The 19,146-nt window shown below is 36.3% G+C and overlaps 1 protein-coding gene across 1 annotated transcript; it reads left to right on the forward strand.

Annotated features, from left to right (window-relative positions):
* Positions 1 to 14,720: 14,720 nt before the first annotated feature.
* Positions 14,721 to 18,618, forward strand: LOC149379653 (protein SMAX1-LIKE 8-like). Its single transcript, XM_089602664.1, has 3 exons — positions 14,721 to 16,227; positions 16,794 to 16,977; positions 17,071 to 18,618. The coding sequence occupies exons 1-3, from the start codon at positions 15,098 to 15,100 to the stop codon at positions 18,352 to 18,354; spliced, it is 2,598 nt and encodes an 865-aa protein (XP_089458790.1). The 5' UTR covers positions 14,721 to 15,097; the 3' UTR covers positions 18,355 to 18,618.
* The last annotated feature ends 528 nt before the right edge of the window (positions 18,619 to 19,146 follow it).

Genomic DNA, 19,146 nt, shown 5'->3' on the forward strand with positions numbered 1-19,146 from the left:
CATAGTAACCGTGTTCACTTAACTTATTAAACTTGGTTTAATTTTTTCTAAAAGTCCAACCATTTTAAAGAGTTCGATAAAAACAATTTTTAGTAAAAGTTAAAAAATATTTTTACAAAATATAGAAAAAAAAATTAAAAAGCAAGATTTTCTTAATTTTAAGAAAAAAAACATTTTTTTTCAAAAATTGAATTTAAAAACATTTTTTTTTAAAATAAAGTTATGTCAAACAGAATAATTATTTTAATGGCTTTTCCCGTACTTCGATTCACTTGTATGCGTATTGTAGTCAATAGTTGACAATAAATTTGAGTAATCAGAATGAGACGAAACCAGAAGTTATGTTTTGATCGCTAGAAATCTAAATGGAATTTTTCGTTCCAGGATCGATACCATAATGTAATTTTTTTTTTGGTTTTATTTTTTTTGGCTATTTTTTAATTATTATTTTAACAGTATTGTAATGGAATTTCCATTCTGGTTCCGTCCAAAAACTAAAGATTTATTGACGGTATCGTCGACTAAATTTCAGTTCCCGATTCACTCAGTTAAAATTAATTGCAATGGAAATAAAACTGATTTTCCTTAATTTAAGTGTGTTACTGTTACATAAATTATTATTCTACATAAAAATAAAGTAAAAATAAAATACCAACTTGGAAGTCTTTTTTGTTTTTTGTGGTGCTCTCTTTATTTACATGCAATAATGTGCAATTTGCACACGCATGACATAACCATATCTAGCGTCCCTTTTGCACGAGATATTGTGCCACTAAAATGGGACCGTTTGATTGCAGTCCCACACGTGTCGCGTTTCTGACTACGGTAAAAAAAATTGTGCATATTACTATTAGCTCAACTAGTCCTTCTACGAATCTAAAAATTAATAACACATAATCTATCAAGTGTCCATTTCTATAATAACAAAAACAAAGTTATTTTCAAACTAATGTTTTTAAATCAAGATTTAATAAACCCACGAAATTTTCTATTTTTCTATTGAAAAATTGTTATCAGAAAGACATTTTTTTTTTTGTTTCTGCTCCAAATTTTTTGACAATTTTTTTTATAAAATTTATGAAAAATCGTTAACTTCTATCTTTAAAAATTAATATTATATATACACACATATATATTCTATAACATTTTTTCGGGCATAATTTTCATCAGTGGTTTTCCATCGAAAAATTCTTTTACCATCAAAATATATCTTTTTTATTTTCCACACTTGTTTTGTTTTATTGAAATGTCGATTTTTCATAATTTATAAATCTTGATTCAAACACATGCTCAAACAAAAATAAAGATAAATTAAATATCTATAAATGATGTACTGGAATAACACAAATTCTAATTTGTCATAAATTCTTCGTAGTTGTAAATTTCTCAAAATTAATGAGCGTCTAGGGGAAATTAAACAAATGTAAAGAGTTTAGTACTAGTGACATCTACCGTGTTGCATTTCATTAAAAAAAGAAACCCCAATTAATATCAATGGATTATGTGAGAAATAGACCAAGAGAAGAATTAGGGTTTATTAGAGTATCTCATTCATTTTACTACGTACACAGCATAATACACAAAAGTTGACTTGAATTTCTCACATAAAATGTAATTTTTTTAAATGTTATATGCGCCTTTTTCAAATGCATTGCCGGGTTGATCGCAAAACACCACATGATGGCATGGTTAAACCCTATTTTGAATATTGCACCAAAATTAGATTGAAGCTTAAAACACGGACAAAAAATAGAGTTTAAATTGAGGATATTAGTAGGCTACTAGATTGAGGAAAATATCAACCTAGTTATTTTATTGTTTTTTTTTTCATATGGGATTTGTTAAATGTATAGAGTTGGTTGGAATAAAGTGGAGATTAGGGATAATAAAAAAGTATTTATTATCCGTGTGAGCTGCTGATTTTTTGAAAAGATTTTAGTATAGTTTACTCAACGAAATTGTTGCCTTGGATAAATGTGGCGAATGGACTGAATGGCTGAGAAACTTCATAGAGGATATTCCAAACTGGACAAAAGCTTGTGGCTGCAAAATGTATATATCGTGATAACCAATTTGTAATTGATGGAGCACAAAGTGTTATATACAATGATAAGTCTAGACATGTACGTCGACGACATAATACCATCAGACAATTTATCTTTTATGGAGTCATTAGTATTGACTATGTACGGTCCAAAGATAATATTGCGGATCCGCTAATAAAAAAATTAAATAAGGATCATGTAGATAAGATGTAAATAAGAATGTGACTAAAGCCCATGAAATAAAGTTTTGATAAGGAAATCCAACCATGATGACTGGAGATCTCAAGAACTTTGTTCAAATGGACAACTTAATTGCTGAGACGAAATGAAGTCACTGTGGGGAAAAACTCGGTCATATTCATATGATAAAGCAGTGACATCCGTACGAGGCTAAGCATTGTATTTTTAATTATAATGTGAAATCGGATCCTTGAGATTTCGGATGAGTTATGCAGGATTACTCTTTGGTGAAGAGAATCACCTATGTGAGAGAGAAGTGGGGCCGCTTCAAAAGAGAATTAATGGACCTTAATTCTCTAGAACATCTTGCAAAACTAGGCAAATGTTCATGGTCGAAATGAACATAACTACAAGACTAAGCCTGTGGTTGGAAGATATCAGTGAGATATATAATTATCGTTTATGTACAAACGGCTAACAGTTAAAGGACATCGCATACTAAGTCGTCGGTAAACATGACATATTTTCACGAGGGAAAGTTAAGTTTTTTGCCTACCTATCATATACTGGTATCGACGTAGAACATATCACCATATTGAATCGTGTCGAGTCTTTTTTTTGTCATCATGCAATTTCATTCATGTGGGAGATTGTTAGAATAAATTGTGGATTATAGATATTAGCGAGTATTTATTATCCATGTGAACTACTGATTTTTGGAAAAGATTTGAGTGGTGTCCACTTAACGGAATTGTTTAATTCTATAGCGTATTATTATTCCTTGCGAAAATGGGTATAATATTGAGTATATATGTGGCAAAATCGGTGCTACAATGTATGAAAAATCGATACTCAAAGTATACTTAAAGAAACACATTGATTATGTAAACATATTAGTTGTATGTAGAAAGTGAAATGCAAGAGTATCACATGGAGTGAGAATGAACAAATGTGTGATCTTATATAGCTATTTGTGCAAAAGGGTTTGAGTTTCCAAGGGTGACCCAATTTTGTAGAGGGGCAGTGGCTTAGGGAAGCCCAAGTCCACCACGCGTGCACGCCGCCGCCTTCCGATCGACCGTGCCAAGCTGAGCTTGGGCTTGTTTGTGGCGTTCCTTTACTTTTTATTGCACAAATCACTTCTGAAAGGTTTTATTCCACAAATGACTCTTCAGTTACTTTGGAGATTAAAACAAAGGGTGTTGTAACCGTGCAAATTTAATGATGCGATTTACATTTAAATGTTAAAACTTTATGAACGTCTGCATGGGTTAATCACTACGTACTAATGAGCTTTAATGCGTCTAAAAGTCATAATGACTGGACAATTTTGGGTGGTTCAAATGTTGTAACGATTCAGACCTTGGGGCTATAAATAGAAGGCTTTAGCTCCCATTCCGAACACATAAACGAATTCCTCTCTCAACTTTCCTCTCCGAAATTGCCTTGTGTTTTTTTTTTGTAGTCGGTTCTATTACAGTCTTGGTTCACCGGAGAAATTCTGTTGGTACAAAACTCTTCTCATTCCACCGTTATCTCTTGGGAGGTAAAGTGCTCGTTGTTTTCAGCACCCGTGAGAGAACAATAATACTTTAAATTGCTCTTTTGCTGCCTTGTTGTTGCTGTTTATTTATTTAATTATTTTCTGCTATAGTATTATGTTTATTTATTTTTTTCCAGCAAATTTGCCTATTTTTCCTGCGAAATAAATAATTTTGCGTAATTTAAAAAAAAAACGATAATTTTATAAAACTGATTTGTTATTGGAGTGGAAGATAATTTTTCTTCTCTTCCCTTCCAAATACTCCACATTTTCATGGGACCTTAATTTAAATAAAATAAAATCTTCTTCTTATTTCTTCTTTATTTTTCATAATTTTCAAACACAAAATATAATTCTGATTTTCTCTCTTATTTTTTTTCAATTTTCTTTTTCTCTTGTAATTTAATTTCTCTCACAAATGGATCCTCAATTCGACTAATCCAAATTTGTACGGCGATCAATTAAGCTTTAGATAAAAAAAAAATTAACTGTTTTGGTTGTACACAGATTGAGAATTATATCTGAACCATATTGGGATTGTAGAGAGAAAGAGGTGTTTGCTGGGAAAGACCTGTCCGAGAAGACATTTGTTTGGTGCAAAGGAAAAAGAGCAAACTGAAAAGAAAAGAAAAAAGAAGTTGGTAAAAGTAGACACAGAAGGTAGGAACAAACTAAGACGTCAATTCAAACACTTTTATTTCTCTCTTCTTTTTTTCCTCTTTTATTAGTTTCTTTCTCTATCAGACTGCTTTGTTTGTTGATGAAGTATGGAATAGTTTTTGGTGGAAGAGATAAAAAGAAAACAAAAGAGAGGTCCAGAAAAATTGTGAGGTTGTTTTCCTCGTCATTAAAAGACTCTCTCTCTCTCTACCTTTTCATTCTGAAAATGACTGTGGCTTGTGAAAACTCACCGGCCCGGGCCACCGAGTCATTGACTCGGAACTCATTACAACTCGCACGCACTACAGCTTTCCTCTACAGAGAAATAATCATTATTCGATTGTCACTTTGTACGTATTATTGCAATGTTTTCTTTTCACTAAAAGAACTATTTTTTTCGTGATGTTGACATCTAATCAGGTAAATAATTAGCCTTTTTTTTTATTTGGTAACATATATTTGACATGAGTCCCAGCAATATGAGATGTGATATAAGTTTGATAAATTACCAAAAAAGAATAAATAACTTTGTAAAAACAAATCCATGCTAAATATTAATATTATAAAACAAGTTCCAGTCCTTGCATGTCAACTATGTAAATAATGTTGTTCATCAACATGGTGGTATATATTGTAAATGTTGAAGATATGCTAATCGCTCTTAAATATTCTTGTTTCTCACTGTTGAAGGTTCAAAGCAGATTACCTAAATCTTTTTAGAAGGCATTTATTCATGGCTCCTTTTCAGTCAAAGGGCATATTTTTTTGTTGACAATAATCTTTATCTCTGTAGAACTTTCTACAAAATCGATCTTGAACGTGTTAGAATATAGTCAAGATTTGATTTAAAGATACTTAGTATTTACTTGATTCATTTGTAACATAAGCCCCTACTTCCAAATCCAGTAAGATTAAAGAAACAAATAATTAGTAGATTCGCCATATTTATACTTTTAAATTGATATATAGTCAATTTTTAGTAAATATTTGTTAAATAACCACAAATGATTACGTGACAACAGGTGGATGATTTACGGTTCTCATGATTGTCCTTTTAATTTCGTAAATAATTTTTAATAAATATTTGATAAATATTATCTTATGACTATTTACTAAATATTTATCCAAAATTGACTAAATAGCAAACCATACATATAAATATATATATATATATATATATATATATATATATGACTATAAATCTACTAACCTGTATTCCTGTATATAATATTAGTTAGTATCCTAATATAATTGTCTAGAAACCTCAAGGTATCGGCCACAAAACAGTCTCCACAATTATTATTATTATTATTATTTATTTAAATATAGCCTTTTGTTAGTTTTTTTGAAACAGTTAGTTATTCTTAATTATGTCGTGTGTGTTTTTTTATTTTTAAGATTTAATATTTTTTTCAATGATTTTGAAGTTATAATTTTTTCCTTTTGCGCAATGAAGCATCTTAAATTTAAGTTACTACAAAATAGTCATGATTTAGATGAGATGACAAATATGTTCTTATTAAATTTTGAACATAAGAAATATTGAGTATAGTGAGCTAGAACAGTAGGATCGCTGAGCTGTACTAGCGAACGTCTAGGATTGCGCAAGAGTGTGTTAGTTAGAGTCAGTTATAAGCCAACGGCTGAGATTGAGTTGTACATGTAATATATATATGCTAATGATAATCAAGTGAAACGGTACGTTTCATTCACAACAAACAATTCGCTTGAGCTCTTCTTCTCTCTCTAAATCTCTCTCTATCTCTCTCTATCGATTCTCTCTTGGTATCAGAGCTTAGTTTTCAAATTCTCGATCTAAAAATGGCGAATCTCTCATCGTCCTCAAGCCAGTACTCTGCTCAAGCGCAAATGTATCAAAATGTCTCACTTCATCTCAATTCCCTAAGTCTCAAACTGGATCGCTCAAATTTTCAGTTTTGGAGCACTCAAGTCCTGTCCACAGCAAGAGCTCACGGACTAGATGGATTTCTGACTGGATCGATCTCTTGTCCAACCCAATTCGTCGAATCGGTAGGCGAAAATGGCGCTGTGACTCAATCACCGAATCCAGAATTCATTCTCTGGATAAGACACGATCAGCTTCTTCTCAGCTGGCTCCTCTCATCAATCTCGGAGTCAATGCTAGGTCACGTCAATCGGTGTCAGAATTCGGCAGATCTCTGGTCAACTCTCAATGCCTCGTTCAGAACGAACTCGAAGGCAAGAATTCTTCAACTCAGGTTTTCTCTACAAACCTTGAAGAAAGGAAATTCCTCAATTGATGAGTACATAGTCAAGATGAGGAACATAGCCGACAATCTCATCTCGATCGGCACAATCATCTCTGATGATGAACTGGTGTTGTATATACTTGGAGGCCTTGGTCCTGAATACGAATCTGTCGTAGTCAATTTGACAAACAGATCAGAGGCACTCAATCTCCAAGAAGTCCAGTTCGCGCTTAAGTCTCAAGAACTCCGCATCGAAGCGCAGAATTAAGTTCTCTTTGCTGATGCTGTTAACTCACCAATGGCGCATGCTGCGTTCAGAGGACGAGGCTCCAACAATAATGGCGGTCGCAGAGGACGAGGTCGTGGAGGACGCAATGGCGCAGGTCGTGGAAATCGCCCTACCTGTCAACTGTGCGGTCGCGTAGGTCACACAGTGATCAAGTGCTTCCACCGGTTTGATCCAGGGTTTCAAGCACCGGAATCCAATGGAAGTCAAGGCAATAACTCCAACAACAACTTCAACTCAAGCGGCAACCACAGCAATGGCCAGTCACAGGCGTACACAGCAACAAGTGAAGAACAAGCCTCCGGTCAAGAGTGGTACCTGGACAGTGGAGCGACGAACCACGTCACCGCCGACCTCAACAACCTCTCAATCCAGTCCAACTACAGAGGAAAGGACAAGCTTGTTGTAGGTAATGGATCTTCTCTCCCAATCTTACATATTGGTGATACTAAAGTGAAAAGCAATTCTGGTAATCTTCTGCTCAAAAACATTCTTCATGTTCCGTCTATAACAAAAAATCTTCTGTCAATCTCTCAATTCACTCGTGATAACAATGTTCTAATTGAATTTTATCACAATGAATGTCTTGTAAAGGACAAAGCTACAATGAGGGTGCTGCTAGTGGCAGCGCTTAAAGATGAACTGTACCAGTTTGATCTCACCAAGCTAGCGCCGTCACATCACTCATTGAAAGCAAACTTCAAGTCTTTTGTAAATCATCTTGATGGTTCAGTGTTTTCTGCAGTACTTCAAATTGTTGCACTAATAAACCTGTTGAGTCTGTTGAGTCTGTCAAGTCCAGGTCTGTGCATCAATGTAACTCTAAGAATGTCCTTGTCTGTGATACCATATCAAACAACTCAAAAACTGATGACATTGGTATCTGGCATCAAAGACTTGGACATCCTTCCAAAGATGTACTTACCAGAGTTTTGAAATCAATAAAGTGCACTTTAAATGTCAATGATCTGAATTTTTGTGCTGCTTGTCCATTGGGAAAAATCCATCAGTTTCACTACCCACCCACTGATACAAAAACCACCAAGCCTTTTCAGATTGTTCACTCTGACATTTGGGGTCCATCACCAACTGAATCTAGTGATGGATATAGATACTATATACACTTTGTAGATGACTTCAGTAGATATACTTGGATCTATCCTCTCAGACTCAAATCAGAAACAAAAACCATATTTCTCAGATTCCTAGCCTACATAGAAAGACAGTTTAACACAAAACTTCAATGCCTTCAGACTGATTGGGGAGGTGAATATAGACCACTCCTACCCATCCTAAACTCCCTAGGAATCAAATTCGGACACCCATGCCCACACACACATCAACAAAATGGAAAGTCAGAAAGGAAACATCAACATATCTCTGAGATGGGATTAACTTTTTTAGCTCAGTCAAAGTTACCTTTCTGTTTTTGGTGGGACTCCTTTGTCTCTGCAGTATACACAATAAACAGACTCCCATCCAAAACTCTTGACCAAAAGTCACCATTTGAGCTATTATACCACAAACATCCTGACTATAAATTTTTCAAAGTCTTTGGGTGCTCATGTTTCCCTTTCCTAAGACCATACAATGCACACAAGTTCAGTTTCAAAACAGATGAATGCACTTTTTTGGGTTACAGTCCGAGTCATAAGGGGTATAGGTGTCTACACAAGTCAGGAAGAGTGTACATTTCAAGGTCTGTTCTGTTTAATGAGTCCCACTTCCCTTATTCTGTGTCACCAACAACATCTGCTACACATCAACTGTCCAACACTTCAATTCTTGGTCCACACATCAGAACTGTTCCAGTCACAGTTCATCCCATACCCAGCCCTCCCTCATCACCATCATCCAGCCATGAAACCACAAATTCCTCAGCCGTCCCCACGTCTCACCTTAAGTGCTTTCTCCGACGCTGACTACACTAGTGATACCGATGATCGGCGTTCTACGACAGGCATGCGTGTATTCCTGGGTGAAAGCTTGATTTCCTGGGCTTCTAAGAAGCAGGACGTTGTGTCATGAAGCAGCACTGAGTCAGAGTATCGTGCCTTAGGGTCCACGGCAGCTGAACTCATCTGGCTCAAATCGCTATTCCCCGAGCTAGGTGTCCAACTTGACCCTCAGCCACCAGTCATTTGGTGTGACAACCTTGGTGCTGCCTCTCTAGCCGCCAAACCTGTGTTTCACGCGCGAACAAAGCACATCGAGGTTGATGCTCACTTTGTCCGGGAAAAAGTCATTGCCAAGCAACTCGAAGTTCGCTATGTACCTACTGAAGATCAAGTCGCTGATGCGTTTACCAAGCCACTTACTGTCCCTCGCTTTGTAAAACTCTTCTCCAAGCTCAACCTCGCAAGACCGGTTTGAGCTTGGGGGCGGGGGGGGGGGGGGTGTATTGAGTATAGTGAGCTAGAACAGTAGGATCGCTAAGCTGTACTAGCGAACGTCTAGGATTGCGCAAGAGTGTGTTAGTTAGAGTCAGTTATAAGCCAACGGCTGAGATTGAGTTGTACATGTAATATATATATGCTAATGATAATAAAGTGAAACGGTACGTTTCATTCACAACAAACAATTCGCTTGAGCTCTTCTTCTCTCTCTAAATCTCTCTCTATCTCTCTCTATCGATTCTCTCTAGAAAGGTAATTTAAGATAATAATGATAAATATGACAATTAAGAGGGATTATTCCAAAAATATGATTATTCAGTAGTGTTTTTCCCATTAACTAATAAAAAAAACCTTTTATTCCAAAAGTATGAGAACAATAATCAAACTGTTTAATATGACAACAAATGCCTTAATACTTTATAAGAACTCAACTTTAGATATATTATGGTTCTAATGACCATATGATTGGGTCATATTATTTTAAAGGATCTTAATTATTTAATTTAAATCCAACTATCTAGTTAAAAGTTTACTTGTTAAACTTTTATAATTATATTGTTTGGTTTATAATCCTGTTTCAGATATTTAAATAAATTGGACTTTTTGAGACCATAAAAATATAGACCGGATCAAATCAAATAAGAGCCGTACTATTTTTTTTTTTTTTTTAGCAAATTTCTATCAAAGAAGTATTCGGTATAATAAAAGACTAGTCAATATTACACTAACTATGGTCACGTAACTACCAATGATCACTCTAAAGACCCACGAACGGTTTCAGAGCGATTATCTCACATCGTATGACCAGTTATTAAATGACTACCCGAAACGTAAGAACTGATCAATCCACGTCCATACACAATCCCCTTTTATAAAAAGCGCAAGACAACAACTGAAAAATGGTACACACTCATTTTTTGCAGAATACTACCACGATTCATAAATACTTATTGTGTTGAGATTTGTCTAATATAAGAGCAATCATGTCTTCACAATTATTATATGGGAAAATAACACATTTATACCCTGTGTTTTAGTGAAATGTCGACTTTAACCTTTGGTTTTCAAAAATGTCGAGATCATACCTTCTGTTTAATCAAAATGATGAAATTATACACTGAAATGGATAATAGTGTCACAAATCTCCCTTTCATTGATATTCACTCTTATATAAGAAAAATAGAATCAAATCCAAAACAGTATCCTAACTTTCAAATTTCCAATTTTGAAATAAAAATAGCCTTAAATTGAAATTAAGTAATAAAATTCATATCTCTCAAGAGATGACTTCATTCTTTATTCGAATTGCAACTCTGAATCATGGGTTCTCTGTTCGAATCTGTAATTTTGATGACTATCAACTGTCGATTTTTATCATTTTGCCTCTTTTTGCGTTCTTCACGATTAAAAGATTGTTTTTTTTGTAGTTTTTAAATAAATCACATATATGACGCGAATGAATAAAGATAATTGGTGTTTACATATAAATATTATAGTCAACGTCAATAAAAAGTCAATAAAAAGCCCATTTGTGGCACTGTTGTCTATTTCAGGGTATAATTTCGTCATTTTAGTTAAACAGATGGTATGATCTCGACATTTTTGAAAATCAAAGGTTAAACTCGATATTTCACTAAAACACAAGGTATATATGTGTCATTTTCCCTTATTATATAGACCGAATATGTTCGGTATATTTTTGTGATTGTCGAGACAATTATTGTATCTATTTCTTGACATAAACAAATATATACAAATTATAAAGAAAAAAAAGTTTCAGGCTCGAAAAATAAATTTTGAGCTGAAGAACAATGAAAATTGATGAAAGTAAGGGGCCGTTTGGTTTAGTTTTCTAAACTCGTTTTCTGTTTTTAAATTCTATTTTCTGATTCTAATTTTTAAATTTAAAAAACAGATTTAGAATTACGTTTCAGAATATTTTAAATGTTGTTTGGTTATGTTTTCCATTCAATTGTATAGAGATAAAATAGAAAACAACTTTTCATTGTTTTCTGTTTTCTAAACAAATTTCAAAGAAAACAGAAACATGATTCTAAATCTGTTTTCTAAATTCATAACCAAACAGTTTTTCTAAAACTGTTTTCTAGAATTTAGAATCAGAAAACAGAAAACGGGAACAGAAAACATAACCAAACGGGAATAAAAAACATAACCAAACTGTTTTTCTAAGGGGCCGTTTGGTTTAGTTTTCTAAACTCGTTTTCTGTTTTTAAATTCTGTTTTCTGATTCTAATTTTTAAATTTAAAAAACAGATTTAGAATTACGTTTCAGAATATTTTAAATGTTGTTTGGTTATGTTTTCCATTCAATTGTATAGAGATAAAATAGAAAACAACTTTTCATTGTTTTCTGTTTTCTAAACAAATTTCAAAGAAAACAGAAACATGATTCTAAATCTGTTTTCTAAATTCATAACCAAACAGTTTTTCTAAAACTGTTTCCTAGAATTTAGAATAAGAAAACAGAAAACGGAAACAGAAAACATAACCAAACGACCCCTAAGTTTTTGGGTCAACTCTCATTATTTGTGATTTCCGCACATATTAGCTCGTGGAATGACATAATAGAAAATATCAAATCACACGTAACAATTGTTGCAGACAAAGCATCTATCAAAATCTGTAACACTTAAGTGGCCCAGAATTATTATAACGTATTTAATGACATTAGAATTTTATTGTCCATTAGATACAAACGATTAAAAAAAACAAATTGTTCATGTACAAAATTTGTTTTAAAAAAATGTAAGAAATTGATGTTTAATCCTGTTTTCGAGCTACATATGATTAGTGTGCACGATCAATCCGGTTTAAACTGGTCAAAAAACCAAATCGAACCAATTAAACGATTTTCAACAAATTAGATCGGATCGGATCAAATAAAAAAAAACGGACTGGACCAAACTGCTTAAACTGATCCGGTCCGGTTTAAACCATTTCAGATCGTTTAGATTGTTAGACTGTTTTAAATCAGATCGTTTTTATATAATTTATTTTTTATTTATATTTTTCTTAAATAATAACTGATCCGGTTCACTTTTAAATCGTTTTAGACTAGATCGTACCAGACTGTTTTAGATATTTTTTTTAATACTAATCTGTCTGATTCGTTTTAAACCGCGGTTTAAAAGTGATCCGGACAAATTAGTATTAAAAAAAAAATATCGAACCAACGATGTAAAAACCAATAATTCGATCTTTTACCGATTTTTTTTGGTCGACTTATGAATCAGTATTAATCCATCAATGATATGATTATGACTCAGGAGAAGTTTTTGCTTTGTTTTTAGCTATACATCCTATGTATTCGTAATTATAAATATGTGCCAGAAATTCAGGGTACGAAGTACGAACATCCATGCATTGAGTTCAGACAACTAATATTTTTACTACATAACTACACGGCTACACCACCTAAATCTCGTCCTCTCCTATAAATCTATAAATTATAGGCCAGTCTATTAAATAGAAAGTGTAAATACGTTAAAGATTCGACGTGTTAAACAAATATTGGATACCGTATATCCCATTAAACTGACACAGAAGGCAGGGAATCTTAGAAAAATACCCTTGAGAGTTTGGGCTCATATACTTTTATAATATATCCCTCGCTCGATAGTTTAAAATCATTACTTTTCGTCTAATTTTATTTATTTATCTATAATTTTGGTCTTTCTAGTTCTATCTATCCACCAAGCTTTTTTTTTCTTCTTTTATTAGTTTTATTTTCATTTTTGTTTTGAATTTTTGTAGATGATTATTAATTTTCCCTTATTTTAAGAGTCACGTGACAAGCTAAGCTTAACTCTGGCAGGAAAATAGATAGAATGACTTAAAATTATAATTAAAAAAATCAGAATTAAAGAACAAGAATAAGGAATTTACTTTAAACATCAAATTGACAATTGTAGTAGATGCCATATAATAGAGGATACAAATGTCATTAACTCATAAACTATCTATTGCCAGTTAAGACCATCTCCACCCGTACGCTAAAGGGTGGAGATAGCGTCCAAAACTGCTTCAACCGAGCAGTATATCTCACGCCATTATGGCGTGGGATATTATATAGGGTTGGTGTCACGCCAAGTATGATGTGACACTATTCCCTACACCAAAATATTTTTTTAGTCCCTATAAAATTTATAATTTATATATTTGTATTGATTTATAAAATTATATCATATTTATCCTTAAATTATTCATTAAATTTATTTTCAAATACAACATTAACATTTGAACTTTGGGAAAAACTAAAACGACATTAATTTTATAAGAGAAATAAAATAATATTACAACGACATCGAAATGTAAAAAAAAAAAACATTAAAAAAAATTAAGTTTACTTTGTGTTAATTTGTATTTTGAATACTTTTATGGAGTAATACTTGATTATTAAATAATAAATAAGTGGTATAATTGAAAGATATTAAATAAATATAAGGGTATAGAAATAAATAAGAGAAATTTGAATATAAAATTAATATTTCAATTTGGTGTAAAAAATATAGTTCGGTTGGAGATGAGATAGTGTTTGATGTGACATGTACTCTACGAAATAATACAAAATAGTGTAAAATAATCAAGCATATAGGGAACAAAAAAGAATAACTTTAGCCTTCAAAACTTATTTGTGTGGTTAACATACATCCGCTTCATTATTTTTTAGAATCCTTTGAGAATTTGTTGTTCAATACTAATCCAAAACAATAATTTTATTTTTTTACACATCCATAAGAAAGAAAAAAATATCCTCATAAATTTGTATGGCGGACAAATATCATAAATGAAGTATAAGAAAAATAGTGTTTTTTTTTTTTTTTTTTTTTTTTTTTTTTTTTTTCACGTTGAAGATCCACTCAACTTCTCGATAAAACCTACAAATTATTTTTTTTTTTATTTTTTTATTTTTTATAATATAATCTACATAGAAATTCCATGATTAACTATAATCGAAATTTTTTATGAAGTATTTTTAATTTTGGAATTAATTGTTACATAATCATACTTTTAATTCACCCAATTTATACTTTCATTAAAAATTTGACAATTTATTTAAAAAAACCTATAACTTCAAAAAAAAAAAAAACCGTATATTTAAAAAAATGATTGAAACCGAGTAGTTACATAAATTTAACTATTTCACCAATTTTAAACAATTATTTTACAAATCTATTAATTTCAATTTACCGTTCAGCTACAACACTCTTATTTCACCGAAACGAATAAAACTGCAGAGCAATAATTCTTTCTAACTTTCACTTCAATTTTTTTTTTTTTATGACATCCGAATAAATTTAATTTACGCACCTACTATTTGCAGGGTTTCCTCACTTGTATAAGTTTGTTTGTTGCAGTTTCAGAGGAGGTGGAATATTGAAACATCTCCCACACCAGACCACCACAAAAAAAAAAAAAAAAAACATTATAAACAGAATCTATATATATATATATATACTTCTCACCACCACAACACCAACACCAACACCGTCTCAGCCAGTTGTTTGTGTTCTCGTGGGCCCCGCAAGCCCAAAATTACCACTTAGACCCTACCTCACATCACCATTCCACCACCACCACCACCACCATCACCAACAACAACAAACAACGACACTACTAAACATTCTACATTCATTCCGTCAAAATTAATAAATAAATATCCCAATCCCCCCTCTCCTCACTCTCTCTACTACAACACAAAAAAAAAAACAAATAATTTAAATTAAATTTATCGAATGCCGACGCCGGTGAGCGCGGCGCGGCAATGCCTGACGACGGAGGCGGCAGAGGCGCTGGACGAGGCGGTGGCGGTGGCGAGACGCCGCGGCCACGCCCAGACCACCTCTCTCCACGCCGTCTCCGCCCTCCTCGCGTCCACGTCATCCGCCACGTCATCGTCTCTCCGCGAGGCCTGCGCCCGGGCCCGCAGCTCGGCCTACTCCCCGCGCCTCCAGCTCAAAGCCCTCGACCTCTCCCTCGCCGTCTCCCTCGACCGCCTCTCCTCCGCCGCCGCCACGTCATCGTCGCCGGCGGACCCGCCGGTCTCGAACTCCCTGATGGCCGCCATAAAGCGCTCGCAGGCCAACCAGCGGAGGCAGCCCGAGAATTACCATCTGTACCACCACCACCACGGCCATAACCAGTCTGCTGCGATGGCTTGCGTTCGGGTCGAGCTTCAGCACCTGACTCTCTCCATCCTCGACGACCCGGTCGTGAGCCGGGTCTTCGGGGAGGCGGGGTTTCGGAGCTCCGATATCAAGATGGCCATTCTTCGTCCTTTCTCTCAGCTCCTTCGGTACCGCGGCCCGCCTGTTTTCCTCTGCAACCTCCGGCCCGACGGTCCGACGACGATCGGGGGAGGCTCCTCCCACGGGAACGCCGATCGGATCGGGGAGATTCTCGGGAGGATCAAAGGGAGGAACCCCATCCTCGTCGGCGCGTGCGCTAACGACGCGCTCCGGAGCTTCGTCGACTCTGTCGCCAAGCGCGGCGGCGGCGGCGATGCTGTTTTGCCGCCCGGGCTCGCTGGCCTGAGCGTGGTCTCGGTCGACAGTCGGAGGTTTCTCGGGGAGATCGGTGGGGTGATTGAGCGGTGCTCCGGGGCGGGAATCGTGCTGAGCTTTGGGGATTTGGGGGAGTTTTTCTCCGGCGATGGGGCGGGTGAGGCCGTTGGGGAGGTGACTAGGGTTTTGGAGGTTTATGGCGGGAAGGTTTGGGTGATTGGAGCGACGGTGAGTTACGAGAGCTACTTGAAGTTCTTGAGCGACTTTCCGTCGGTGGAGAAGGATTGGGATCTGCAACTTCTTCCGATCACGTCGCTGAGATCTTCCTCGTCTTCCGTGGCGGAATCGTATCCGAGGTCAAGGTGTGATATAATTAAAAGCCTTTCTCTTTTATTTACGTATAAATTCTGCTTCTGTATTTGCATGTCTTGATTGTGTTCTTATTAATTTATGATTTTAGTGTTTTTTTTTAAGTGTTGCAGCGCGAAGAGTGTTTTGTTTGCTTCTGATTATTTAAATTTCGTTTTCCTGATTTTTTTTTTTTTTTTTTTTTTTGGCTTCTGCCGTTCCAAAAGTGATTTTCTTTGTTTTGTTTTGTTTTTTTCGCTATGATTTTATTTCAATATTTTAAGAGATCTAGTGTATTGTGTTTGTGTTGAGCTAGAGTATTTGACTTAAATTTTTTTAATGTCTATTAAACTAATCTGGATTGGATTCTGGACATGTGATAATTAGTAGTACTTTATGAATAATGGATCATTAATTACCATAGCCACGTTTTACACAAATACCGATTTCCCCTTTTTTATTTTATTTTTTCTAATCCTATCCTATCATCATATGATTTTGTCGGCACAAAGAGAGAGGAAAAGTGAAATTGGAAATTTGATTCTGTTTCCTGTGATTGTAAAATAAAAAAAAATGACAGCTTAATGGAGTCGTTTGTTCCGTTCGGCGGGTTCTTCTCAGCCCCGTCCGATCTCAAGCTCCCCCTGAACGGTCCGATCCAGTGCCACCTGTCACGCCATCTCCAAGAAGCCTCCGCCGAGAAGTTCCCGCCAAACCTCCCATCTTGGCTCCAAACCCAAACCACACCAAATAAACCACTGAAGGTGCGTGTTCTCACTCGCTTTTACGTAAATTACAATACAGTCCCTCCCTGTGTGTGTGTGAAATAAAAACCACTCTGTGTCTCTTCAGTGCAGACCGTCGTGGGGTTTCGCTCGTCCTCCGACGCCGTCAGCGTCGATCTGAACTCGTCGATCCCCAACGGCGAGGATTCCGATCACTCGAGCTGCGCTTCCGTCACCACCGATCTCGGCCTAGGCCCGATCGTCGTCGCCGACGCCAAGGAGATCTTCCGAGCCCTGGTCGAGAGCGCCACGTGGCAGAGCGACGCCGCGCGCCGCGTCGGCGAGGCGATCGTCCGCCGCCGGGGCCGATCCGGAGCGAGCCGGAGAGGAGACACGTGGCTCTGCTTCGCCGGATCCGATCGCCGCGGCATGAGGAGGATCGCGCTCGCCCTCGCCGAGGTTCTCTACGGAAAGCGGGAGAGCTCGATCTGCGTGGATCTGAGCTCCCGAAACGGGACGGCGATCCGATCGGAGTCCGGCGAGTTGTTCAGAGGCAAGAACGTGGTCGACTACATCTCCGGCGAGATCGGGAAGAGACCGCTGACCGTGGCTTTCCTCGAGAACGTGGACGAGTCGGACGTGCTTGTTCGCCGGAGCTTGGCTCGAGCGGTCTCGACCGGAAAGCTCTCGGACTCTCACGGAAGAGAAGTCAGCACGAGCAACACCACATTCGTCGTGACAACAGCCACGTCATCATCATCGCCCGATCTCGGTACGATTCCCGGTAAAGACTCGCTGGTATTCTACACCGAGGAACGAGTCTCAAAGGCGGCGAAGAATCGCCCGATGAGGATCGCGATCGAGTCTCCAAAGGCCTCGAAGAATCCGATCATGTTGAACAAGAGAAAGTCGGTTTCGCTCTCGGAGACAACCACAATCAGGCCACGGGCTCACAAGAAGCACCTCGATCTAAACCTTCCGGCGGAATCCGAGGAGGAAGAAGAAGAAGAAGAAGAAGAAAAAGAGAGCCACGAGTCTTGGTTCCGAGACTTTCGTGAAAAGCTCGACGAGACGGTTGTTTTCAAGCCCGTGGACTTGGACTCAGTGGCCGATAAGATCTCGGGGCTCATCGCGGGTTGCTTCGAGGGAAGCTTCGGGCCGGGGACGGGGTCGTTGGAGATCGAGCCCGGAGCCATGGAGCGGATGATCGCCGCTGCCTACTTTTCCGACGAGCACAGAGTCGTTGAGGATTGGGTTGAGAGGGTTCTGAGAAAAGCGTTCGAAGAGGCTCGAGAAAAGCATAGCGAGAGCTTGAATCCTCGTTCCGTTGTGAAACTCGTTGCTTGTTGTGAGGGTCTAATAAGTTCGGAGGATCAACCACGGACTTGTTACCTTCCACCTAGAATCATACTATAAGCAAACAAAAAAAAAATACAGAATCTAAGTTAATTTTCAATACTATTATTTGTGCTTAATAGTGAAATCTAGAAGTAATTTAGCTCTAGCCACTCTCAGCTTTAATTAGCCTGTAATTCTGTGAGGGTTTTTTGTGTGTGTTATGTTATGTACTTTTTTTTTTTCCTTGTTCTGTGCATTGATTTGTAAGCCTTGTGTAGCCTCAGTCAGTGTGATATTTATCCTTGTATTTATCAATAATAAGCTTGAAGGTGTTGCAATGTAGTTTGTTTTTGTTAAATCCGGTCTCTATCTTTCTTATTCATTATATAGGGTATATAGTGAAATTTCGTCAATGAATACTATCCACCGAGAATTATTTTGAATTACTACATATAATATATGCACATCATGAAATTTAGATTTTGGATCAGTGTTGGTCAGTGAGAAATTGATGTTATGCTAGTAAAACTTACCTGCACATGAACAAGTACATATTTATGGCATACCCGAAATAATAAAAGAAAGGTTCTTATTAACAATGGTGGACCTAGATCGCATCAGGTAGTTGTATCTTAAGTTTAACTCATTAAAATTGTTAGATATTGAGCATCATGAATCTTTTAATTTTAGCATCTAAGTCGTCCAAAAATTTCAGATGATACTTCAGTGAAAAAAAAGTATTTCAAATTTATATTCGATTCAAAGTATCATGTTAAGCATGTTGTCCTAATAGAATCATATCCAAGCCGAGAATATGCAATACACGCATTCACAAAAGGAAAATAATATATAAGAGAACGAAAAGACGAT

The sequence above is a fragment of the Urtica dioica genome, chromosome 12 (genome assembly GCF_054948205.1).
Source record: "Urtica dioica subsp. dioica isolate 48M chromosome 12, U.dioica_male_clone48M_v1_H2, whole genome shotgun sequence".
NCBI classification, from domain to species: domain Eukaryota; kingdom Viridiplantae; phylum Streptophyta; class Magnoliopsida; order Rosales; family Urticaceae; genus Urtica; species Urtica dioica.

Coding starts and splice junctions, on each gene's coding strand:
- LOC149379653 (XM_089602664.1), top strand. CDS start 15,098: ATGCCGACGCCGGTGAGCGCGGCGCGGCAATGCCTGACGACGGAGGCG. Junction 16,228..16,793: donor GAATCGTATCCGAGGTCAAG/GTGTGATATAAT, acceptor AAAAAATGACAG/CTTAATGGAGTCGTTTGTTC. Junction 16,978..17,070: donor CACCAAATAAACCACTGAAG/GTGCGTGTTCTC, acceptor TCTTCAGTGCAG/ACCGTCGTGGGGTTTCGCTC.